This window comes from Herpailurus yagouaroundi, unplaced genomic scaffold (genome assembly GCF_014898765.1).
Source record: "Herpailurus yagouaroundi ecotype Mexico unplaced genomic scaffold, PumYag 64212, whole genome shotgun sequence".
NCBI classification, from domain to species: domain Eukaryota; kingdom Metazoa; phylum Chordata; class Mammalia; order Carnivora; family Felidae; genus Herpailurus; species Herpailurus yagouaroundi.
Window position 1 is genome coordinate 1 of NW_024417561.1, and position 10,884 is coordinate 10,884.

General features: G+C 44.3%; 1 protein-coding gene across 1 annotated transcript; it reads left to right on the forward strand.

Annotated features, from left to right (window-relative positions):
- Window positions 1–2,505: 2,505 nt before the first annotated feature.
- On the forward strand, window positions 2,506–10,878 carry LOC121024384 (coagulation factor VIII-like). Its single transcript, XM_040466614.1, has 4 exons — window positions 2,506–2,721; window positions 3,141–3,289; window positions 4,024–4,200; window positions 10,536–10,878. The coding sequence occupies exons 1-4, from the start codon at window positions 2,694–2,696 to the stop codon at window positions 10,689–10,691; spliced, it is 510 nt and encodes a 169-aa protein (XP_040322548.1). The 5' UTR covers window positions 2,506–2,693; the 3' UTR covers window positions 10,692–10,878.
- The last annotated feature ends 6 nt before the right edge of the window (window positions 10,879–10,884 follow it).

The window sequence follows — 10,884 nt, forward strand, 5'->3', positions numbered from 1 at the left end:
TTCTTTTGTGGCCGCGCTTTTGCTGCCATATGTAAGGAACTGTTGTGTAGTTAAAGCCAGGGGGATTTATATCTATGTTTTATTCCAAGAGTTTCATAGTTTCATCGCTTACGTTTGGGTTTGTGATCCGTTTTGGAATTCATTTTCATACGTGGTGTGAAACTGGAGCCCACGTTCATTCTTTTTTCTGTCAATATTCTGTTTTCCCAGCACCGTTTGTTGAAGAGATTGCTCATTCCTCCATTGAACGGTCTGGGCCCCCTTGTTGAATATCAACTATTCATAAATCTATGGGTTTATTTCTCACTGTAAATTCAAAAACATTGACCTACATGCCTCCCCCTATGCCAGTACCACAGTTTACGATTGCTGTAGTTTTGAAGTAAGTTTTGAAAGTGGCACGTGTGGATCGTACAGCTTTGTTCTTTTCCGGATTGTTTTGGCTGTGTCTGTCCCTTGCATTTCCATATAAATTTAGGATTGGCTTTTACGTCTGCAAAAGATCATTAAGATTTTGATAGGGATTATATTGAATCTATATTATGGCCATCTTAACAATTTTAAATGTTCAATTCACTAAAATTGGATGCCTTTCCACTGACTTAGGTCCTCCTTAATTTTTTTCAGCAATGATTTGGAATGTTCAGTGCACGGGTCATGCACGTCCTTGGCTAAATGTATTCTTATGTATTTAATTCCATTTGATGCTGTTTGAAATAGAATCGTTGTCAATTTCATTTTATATTTTTCATTGATACTATACAGACATACAGCTGATTTTTGTGCATTGATCTCAGACCCAGCTACTTTATTGAATTCACTTATTAACTCTGTTAGTGTTTTGTGTGTTCTTTTGGATTTTTTTTATATGTAAGATTATGTCATCTGAGAATAGAGATAGTTTTATTTCTTCCTTTCCAATTTAGATGCCTTTTATTTCTTCTTACATCACTGCTCTGGCTATGAATTCTGTTACGATCTTGAATAGAAGCAGTGAAAGCAAGCATTCTGGTCTTGTTCCTGATGTTAGGTGGAAAGATTTCAGTCTTCCACCATTGAGTCTGATATTAGTTATGGGTATTTCATAAATACCCTTTATTATGTTTGGTCATTTCCCTTCTATTCCTAGTTTGCTGAGTGTCGTTTGTCAGAAAATGTTGGAGGGGCGCCTGGGTGGCTCAGTTGGTTAAGCGCCTGACTTCGGCTCAGGTCACGATCTCACGGTTCATGAGTTCGAGCCCCACGTTGGGCTCTGTGCTGACAACCTGGAGCCTGCTTCAGATTCTGTGTCTCTATCTCTCTCTGCCACTCCCTCGCTCATGTGCACGCACTCTCTCTCTCTCAAAAATAAATAAAAATTAAAAAAAATGTAATGTTTATAATGTGCTGCTGGATTCAGTTTGCTAAAATTATTTGAGGATTTCTGCATATAAATTGTTAATGTATACTGGTGTGTGATTTTTTTCTTGTGGTGTATATGTCTGGCTTTGGTATCAAGGTAATGCGTAACTTATAGCATGAGTTAGGATGTTTTAAAAGAGCTTGGAAAAGATTGGCATTAATCCTTCTTTAAACATTTAGTAGAATTCACCAGTAAAGCCACGTAGCACAGTTCCTGGCACATAATAAATGGAATCTAGGATTTGTGTAGTCATTAGCCATTTGTTGATTTAATACCTTGTGTCCCTAAGGTTTACAATCAAGACACAAGGATTGAGTAAAAAATGCAGATATATTTATCAAAAATAATTCTATGATTCTGGGGACAATGTTATAAATTTATTAATATTTTATTTTTATCCCACAGGAAGGAAAAATTGTCACAAGGCAAAATAATTTTCTTACATGCCCCATAATAGTATAACTATGATGTGTGATTATATAACAGACTTACATTGATTCCTGTTTTAGTGTATTCAAGCAGAAACAAATCCCAGGTGTTTTGCAAGAGATAATTTTCAACTCTCTTTACACTGTATGCCATGGTTTAAATCTAGGCGTTTTGAATAGGCATTCCTATCATATTTCTCAAACTGTGTTCCTTTTACTTTAAATATGCCCGGTACTGTCTTCTGGAAGCTACACATGTCAAGGTCCTAAACACCACATGTTGGATGTTAATATGTATCTCATGAATTCAGACACAAGAAACAATTAATTAAAGCCTCACAGGTCACGCGCGCACACACACACACACACACACACACACACACACACACACATACACGCAGCACACATTCCTGGAAGATTCTTCTGAGGCCCATGTGGCCAAGTCCTGACTCCCAGCACTCTCTCACTGCTGCCTCTGCCCTCAACTTTAATGAGCCTTTCATAGGACCCTGAAAATAGAAGACTACTTCACCTGCCCAGAGTTAATGTCCCTTGTTCCATTCTTCCTCCTGGTGTTTTCTGCTTTCATGAATTCCATTTTAACATGTGTCTAGCCAGGATAGCTTTGAGTGTTGGATGCTGTTGAGAAATGCACAAAGCAAAATTAGAAGGAAGATGTGATTGGGAGGAATTGCTTTTTACTCTGACTCCACTTTCCATGTACCTAAGCTACTCCCTCCCTACAGGTGTTCTTTGGCAATGTGGATTCATCTGGGATAAAACACAATATTTTTAACCCTCCGATTATTGCTCGGTACATCCGTTTGCACCCAACGCATTACAGCATCCGCAGCACTCTCCGCATGGAGTTGATGGGCTGTGATTTAAACAGTGAGTGCCAAGTTATCCTGTATCCCTCCCTCTCCCAACCATGGGTAGGATGACTAACTGTCATAGTGTTCTCAAGAGCAGGGGGGTTTCCCAGATCAGAAACTATCAACGCTAAACCAGCCGAGTCCTGAGCAAACCCAGGGCTTGGGCATGCTAACGGGGGGCGGGGGGGGGAGCGACTCCCCAGGGGCAGCTACCCCCCAAGGTGTGCTTAACAAGGCAAATCAAAGTCAAACAGAACTGAGAAGAGCTGACCAGAAAACTAGGGGCATGTTAACAGCAACAGAATCTGTGCAAAGGTTTATGCCCAGGAAATGACATCATGGTGACAATAGCCCTAGAGGATCACTGGGCGCAGGCCGGTAGAACCGAGGCTACATCTTTTCCTTGTGATTACATTCCCCTGTAATTTCTTCGAGGCTGCAGCATGCCACTGGGAATGGAGAGTAAAGCAATATCAGACGCACAGGTCACCGCCTCGTCCTACTTAAACAGCATGTTTGGCACTTGGTCCCCTTCACAAGCCCGGCTGCACCTCCAGGGGAGGACGAATGCCTGGAGGCCTCAGGTAAGAGGCAGGTCTGCCATGTAACCAAAGCGCAGGAGGGGGTACTGGTGGGGAAAGAGTAGGGAAAGTCCTTGACTGTTTCTTTAAGGCATTTCTGTCACCTGGTTGTTCCCAAAAGGGAAGGAAAGTCAAGGATGGTTGCCTCTGGGGAAAACTCCCCCAGTTACTTTGCAGATGTGCCGTGTGATTTCACACAGCGTTCATTGGGGGAAATGATCCCTAATCAAACCTCCTAGAAGCAGAATCTCTATGAGCATTACTGGGCTGGTGTCTGTGAAAGAACTGTAGTAAGCCGAAGTACAGTTTTATGGAGAAGTATCAACAATTGGCCTTCTCTGCAGAACCACTGAATTTGGGATTTTCAGTCACTGACTAGTTTTAGGAGGATGAATGCAATGAATGGTCTCTGCTCCTTGCAGGGGCTTACTTTAAACAAAACAGGTGGTATAGCACATTGCCAAACTGGTAATACTCTAGTCCATCTCTATATGGCTCACGTATTCATTTAGCAAACATTTACTGGGCACCTATCAAGTGGGAGACCCTGAGGATACAAAGCGGAATCACGAAAACTTTCGGCCCTCAAGTTGCTTCGAGCCTAATAAGGGAGACTGATGGAGAGACTATTTAAATGCAGAGCGATATCTGCTATGACATGGTGAAGAGGGAGGGCTGTGGGGATTTCTGGGAACAAATGGTACCCAAAACGATACTACTCTACCTACCTTCCTCAGGCAAATAATCCAAAAGAGTGGCTGCAAGTGGACTTCCAGAAAACAATGAAAGTCACAGGAATAGCCACCCAGGGGGTGAAATCACTCCTTACCAGCATGTATGTGAAGGAGTTCCTCGTTTCCAGTAGTCAAGATGGCCATAACTGGGCTCTGTTTCTTCACAATGGCAAAGTCAAGGTATGCTGGTCTCCTGGGAAAGGCACAAAACTCTTCCTAGAGCTTGACATTTATAAAGATAACAAGGTGGATACATGATCAGACTTTCAAGATAGACTTTACTGAGTATCTGTGGTAATAGGACACGATGGAAGACATTTCGGGAGGACACAGTGACTCCAAGGAAGGATGTACAATCCCAGGAAAGGGCAGACTAGAGCCAAAAGTTGATTACCCTCCTGGATGTTGATGTCATTCAGGAAGATGGCAGGAATCAGAGGGGTGAAGAAGAATGCGAGTTATTTGCCAAATGTTTAATGATGTCTGTATCCTCACCCATAACATAAACGTCAATTCCCAAGCCTCATTGACCTTTAACGTACATGACCCAGACAATCTTCCTTCTTTTTTAAGTTTATTTCTTTCTTTAAGTTTATTTATATTTCGGGATTGAGAGGGAGAGACAGCAAGGGAATGAACAGGAAGGTGCAGAGAGGGAGAGAGAGAATCCCAAGCAGGCTCCGCACTGTCAGCACAGAGCCTGATGCGGGGCTCGATCTAACAAACCCTGAAATCATACCCTGAGCCAGAATCAAGAGTCAGACATTTAACTGACTGAGCCACCCAGGTGCCCCCAATCTTCCTTCTTGATGTGGGTTTCCTGCATAAGTCAACAAATTTTGCTAATTAGAGAACATGACAAAAGTCTTGCTATCCCATGACTAATGAGAGAATGACTAGTTCATCTGTATCATCTCTTTTCTTTTTCATCAAGAATTAATCATGGTGCGGCCCTTACCAGTCTCTCTCATATAGCCTTTTGCCACTTGCTCCTTTGCTCTCTAAGGTCCATCCATACTAAGAAACTCTCAGGTCTCTTAAAACAGCATGTTCTTTCTCATACTAGGACTTTATACATACTGTCTATTCTACCTAGAACATTTTTCCTAGGCACTTCCCATTGCCCTTTTTACTTGGCTCGGTCTTTAAGTCTCAGACAAACATCATCTCCTCCTCCAGGGAGAACTCCCTGATCCCCCGGTGCTGGATTAGACTTCTGCTGCTGGCAGTTTAGTAGACCAGAGTATAGATAATACATATTTCAGGACATTTTAAAAGGGTATATCTCTGAAAGCTGCTACCATATGGATGAACCTTGAACGCATTAGGTTAAATGAAACAGACTAGACAGAAGGAAAATGTATGATTCCATGTATATGAGTGTATTAGTCAGTCAGGGTTCTGCAGAGAAACAGAGCCAGTAGAATGTGCGTGTGTATAAGGAGATTATGGTAAAGAATTGGCTTACGGTTATGAAGGCTGACAAGTCCCAAGATCTGCAGGGTGAGCAGTGAGCTGGGGACCCAGGAGAGCTGACGGTGTAAATCCCAGGCTGGAGGCCAACAGGCTCAAGATTTAGGAAGGACTGATATTTCAGTTTGAGGCCCAAAGCTGGAAAAGCGAATGTCCCAGTTCAAAGGCAGTCAGGCAGGAAGAATTCTCTCTTATTCTGAAGAAGGTCAGCGTTTTTGTTCTATTCAGGCTTGTAACTGATTGGAAGGCAATCTGCTTTACCCATTCTATCATTTGAATGTTAATCTCATCCCAAAACATCCTCACAGACACTCCCAGCATAGTGTTGGACCAACAATCCGGGCACCTCATGAACCAGTCAAGTTGGCACATAAAATTAACAATTATAATGAGGTACCTAGAATCGCAAGTTCATAGAGAGGAGAATGGCACATTACTGGTTAGTGGGTACAGAGTTTCAGTTCTGCAAGATAAAGAATTCTGGATATGGGCGGTGGTGATACTTGGACAATATTGTGAATGGATGTAACGCTGCTGAATTGTACACTTAAAAACGGTCAAAATGGTAAATGGTGTGTTATGTACATATCACCACGATAAAAAGGCTGTATCGTGTATAGTCCATACTTCGTACCTCATTGTTACACTCAGAGAAGATAGGGGACTCTCCAGCCTCCTCGCCAACATGAGCAAAACAAAACAAAACAAAAAACCCATGAGCTTTTACTTGACAATAATGAGCTTAAATCAGAACAGAGAGGTAAAATACGAGAAAATATACAATGGAGGACCTTTCCTACAGGAAAATGCTTATATGAGTGTTAGTAGGAGACTAAGCTTTGAGCGTAATGCAAGGAGAACCAAATGCATTCAGGCACATCCTGACATCTGGGAGAACCTTTCTCGAGCCCACTCTAGAAGACAGCACTCCCAGTTTAGGTCCCCAAGATCCCCACAAATCGCAGTGATAAGATCATAAACATTAGCAAACATGCAAGAGAACAAACCAACTTGACAACACGTGAGCAGAGGGGAGCCAGACCATACAGCATGTGACTCTTGATCTCAGGGTCATGAGTTCAAGCCTTGCTTGGGTGTGGAGCCTACTTTAAAAATAAATGACAAACTACCCCAAATTACTAGGCAGCTCTGGGGAAACAACACTACTTTTAGAAATGAAAAACATGGGGCGCCTGGGTGGCGCCGTCGGTTAAGCGTCCGACTTCAGCCAGGTCACGATCTCGCGGTCCGTGAGTTCGAGCCCCGCGTCGGGCTCTGGGCTGATGGCTCAGAGCCTGGAGCCTGCTTCCGATTCTGTGTCTCCCTCTCTCTCTGACCCCCCCCCCCATTCATGCTCTGTCTCTCTCTGTCCCAAAAATAAAGAAACGTTGGGGAAAAAAATTTAAAAAAAAAAGAAAGAAAAACAGAATTATCGAAGTTTGAAAATCAAAGAAAGACTTAGTAGGACATTAGACACAGCCAGAGAGACTTTATTCAATTGAAAGATACAGCTGAAGAAATTACCCAGGATGGCGCACAGAAGGCAAAGCATGCGGAAAGGAAATTAAGAGACAGAGGGTACCCATCAAAAGCCTAACATACATATGATCAGGATCCCAGGACGAAAGGGAAAATATAGTGGACAAATAGCAAAATGTTAACTTTAAAAGGAAAACTGCCAGTTATTTTACCTGCAAAATGGCTTTATTTGGGAACAGCAGAAAGCTGTTGTTCTGCAGAACAAAAGCAAAGCACACCGAGTCCTGCAGGAAAGGGAGGAGCTGGGAGCGGCTGCCAGAAACAAACAGTCCATTGGAATAAACTGGAAGTGGGAAGTGCAGTGGTTTCTCATTGGCTGAGCTGTGACTTCGGGGCTGGGCTGCAGTGGGGATGGGGCCGAGGAGGGGTGGACCTTCCTTCCTCTTGCTCCGGTAGGAAAGTAGTAAAGAAAGCGGCATCCTCGTGAGAGCCCCACCGTCTTCCTGTCGGATCTGGAATTGAGGACATGGATCTGGAATAGAGGACACGTGGTAGGCTGTGAGCCTCCCCTGCTGCCCTCGCCCCTGACTCCATTCTAAAAGAGCTTCCTTTTATAATTTTCACAAAACAAACAAGGACAACCACTTTTGCCACTTCTATTCAACGTTTTACTGGAAGGTATAGCCAGAGAAATGAGGCAACAAAAAGAAATAAAAGGCATCTAAACTGGAAAGGAAGAACTAAATCTCTCTTCACCAATGATCTGAATATATATATATATATTTTTTAACTGCATAAAACCACCCATAACTCACCTGCAGAGTAGCTAGAAAACAAAGAATTCTGTTTCTATTCACAAGTAAGTAGACAGTAAACATGCAAAGCTATAGTTGAGCTAGCATCAGGGCTCACGCTGGAGAGTCTAGGGGAGACTGTGCAAGAACCAGAAAAGGTCAGTGGTAGAAAACAAAGAAAATCACTTCTTTTTTTTAAGTTTATTTATTTTGAGAGAGAGAGAGAGCACACAAGTGGGGAGGGGTAGAGAAGGAAAGACAGAATCCCAAGCAGGCTCTGCGCCATCAGCACAGAGCCCGATGTGGGGCTTGAACTCATGAACCGTGAGATCATGACCTGAACTGAAGTCAGACGCTTAACCAACTGAGCCACCCAGGAGCCCCGACGATATACTATTTAATATTGAGAAGGAACTTTAATGAATGCTGAAACCATTGGCTGAAAGCTTGATGGGAAATAGAGTATCTACATGGTTTCAAAGTATCATCCCACAGATTGTTTGTTAGGAAAGGGAAACGATCACCTTGGTAACAGAGAGATCTGGTGGACATCACCCTGACCAAGTGATCAAACTTTTCATCGTCAATTTATGGGACAAATTAGCATTATGTGTCCCCTGATGGATGTAGTGGAAAGGACACATCATGCACTCAGTTTTCTCACTAAAAGTGTTTAACCAACATGTCATAATGAGAAAACAGTCACATAATTTAGAATGTGGAACAATCCACAATACGCTTTTCAAAATGTCAGTGTCAGGACACTTGGGTAGCTCAGTTGGTGAAGCATCCAACTGTTGATTTCGGCTCAGGTCTCCATCTCACAGTTGTGGGATCAAGCCCCTCACTGGGCTCTGCATTAAAGGTGTGGAGCCTGCTTGGAAATCTCTCTCTCTCTCTCTCTCTCTCTCTCTCTCTCTCTCTCTCCCTCTCCTTCTCTCCCTCTCTCTCTCTCTCTCTCTTGCTCTCTGTCTCAAAAATAAATAAATAAACTTATTTTTAAAATGTTGATGTTGGGGCGCCTGGGTGGCTCAGTCGGTTAAGCGTCCGACTTCAGCTCAGGTCGTGATCTCGCGGTCTGTGAGTTCAAGCCCCGCGTCGGGCTCTGGGCTGATGGCTCGGAGCCTGGAGCCTGCTTCCAATTCTGTGTCTCCCTCTCTCTCTGCCCCTCCCCCGTTCATGTTCTATCTCTCTCTGTCTCAAAAATAAATAAATGTTAAAAAAAATTTAAATGTCGATGTTATGAAGGACAAAAAAGATCAGAGACTAGGAGTCTGTTCTCAAAGGAGATTTGAAGGGATAGAATAAATAAATGCAAAGTGTGATTTTTATTAGATTCTGGGTTGGAAAAACTGTATAAAGGATATCATATGATAACTGGACATTTTAAAATATTAGGCTATATTATATCAGTATTACATTCGGTGGATAGGATAATATTATTCTGTGGTTGTAAACAACCTTAGTTTTAAGTTTGACATGCTGAAATATTTGGGAGTAAAATGCCATGATGTTTACGACTTCCTTTCAAGTAGTTCAGAAAATTGTGTGTGGTGGTGGTGGTGGTGGTGGTGGTGTGTGTGTGTGTGTGTGTGTAGAGAAATAGATACAGTAAAATCGCATGATGTTAACAACCGGTGGATCTAGGTGGAGGACTTAAGTGTCCATCACATTATTCTTTCAATTTCTTGGGGTTGCTACCATTTCACAATAAAAACTTGAGGGGACGGGGCGCCTGGGTGGCGCAGTCGGTTAAGCGTCCGACTTCAGCCAGGTCACGATCTCGCGCTCCGTGAGTTTGAGCCCCGCGTCGGGCTCTGGGCTGATGGCTCAGAGCCTGGAGCCTGTTTCCGATTCTGTGTCTCCCTCTCTCTCTGCCCCTCCCCCGTTCATGCTCTGTCTCTCTCTGTCCCAAAAATAAATAAATGTTGAAAAAAAAATTAAAAAAAAAAAAACTTGAGGGGAGGTAACAAGGAGTAAGTGTAACATAAGATGTACAAGCCTCCAAATAGAACATAAACATCTGCTGAAGAATCCCAGAAGAGGGACTTTAATGTTTCTGAAAAGTTTCATCAAACACACCAGCTCTAACAGATGTTTGTAGGATATCTGCCACGTGTGTACGTTATGCTACGTGTCCTGTGTGTGGAAGATACACGAGTGAGCAGGGTCTCTGACTCTCGTGGGGCTGGCTGGCATTTGGCGGTGAAAACCGAGGAAAACGGTGGGTAAGCCCGCAGCCAGACACACGGGGACACTGAGCGCTCTGGACGAAGCCAACCAGCTGAGACTCAGGGCTCCGGCAGTGGCTACCTGTATCGGGCGTTTCCTGTGCCCTCACCTGGCAGCAGCCTGACTCCCGCCCCCACAGGGTTCAACACGCAGATGCTGTGTGTCACCTCAGACAGAACGTTCCATTTCACTGAGGTTTTGGCGAGTGGGTGGGAACGTTCCATATCCAAGGCATAGCTGGAGCAAAGGCCTCCACAGCAGGCATGCCAGGTGCTCTTAATTCTAGAAGTCCGACCCACTTTCCCAGGCCCAGATGCGTGGGATGCAGTCATCCATTCGCCTCCCGGGGAGCGTGCGGGTTGTGCCGGGCGTTGCCAGAGGTGCGGGCCACTCTGGGGATGAGGGAGGGATTCCGACTGACACAGTAGGAGGCCAGAGGACTCGATGGCGCAGGCGAGAAGAGAAGCAGCGGAAGGGGGGTTAGCAGGTAGTGTTTTCCCGTCAGACAACTAACAAATGCCATCTTTCTTCTTTCAGGTTTTTCAGGGAAATCGAGACTCCTTCACACCCGTGGTGAACTCTCTAGACCCCCCACTACTGACTCGCTACCTTAGAATTCACCCCCAGAGCTGGGCACACCAGATCGCCCTGAGGCTGGAGGTTCTGGGCTGTGAGGCCCAGCAGGTATACTGAGGGTACACCTCCAGGCCCTGCCTCCAGGCCCACACCCTCCCCAAATTGCCTTCTGCCTCCCAGCCTGGCCTCTGGGTCATTCCCTGCCCTGCCCTGCCTGTGGGCCGAGACTTTTCTATGTGTTTAAACCACACAGCCCTAGGGGACACCGCCCCGAAGTGCATCCCGCATTTCCTGGGACGATTGCATTCAA

Bases quoted from the DNA above. Each gene is read 5' to 3' on its own strand.
- LOC121024384 (XM_040466614.1), top strand. From the start codon at position 2,694: ATGGAGTTGATGGGCTGTGATTTAAACA. The intron at 2,722-3,140 runs GTGAGTGCCAAG...AATTTCTTCGAG, and splicing joins GATGGGCTGTGATTTAAACA to GCTGCAGCATGCCACTGGGA. The intron at 4,201-10,535 runs GTATGCTGGTCT...TTCTTCTTTCAG, and splicing joins TTCACAATGGCAAAGTCAAG to GTTTTTCAGGGAAATCGAGA.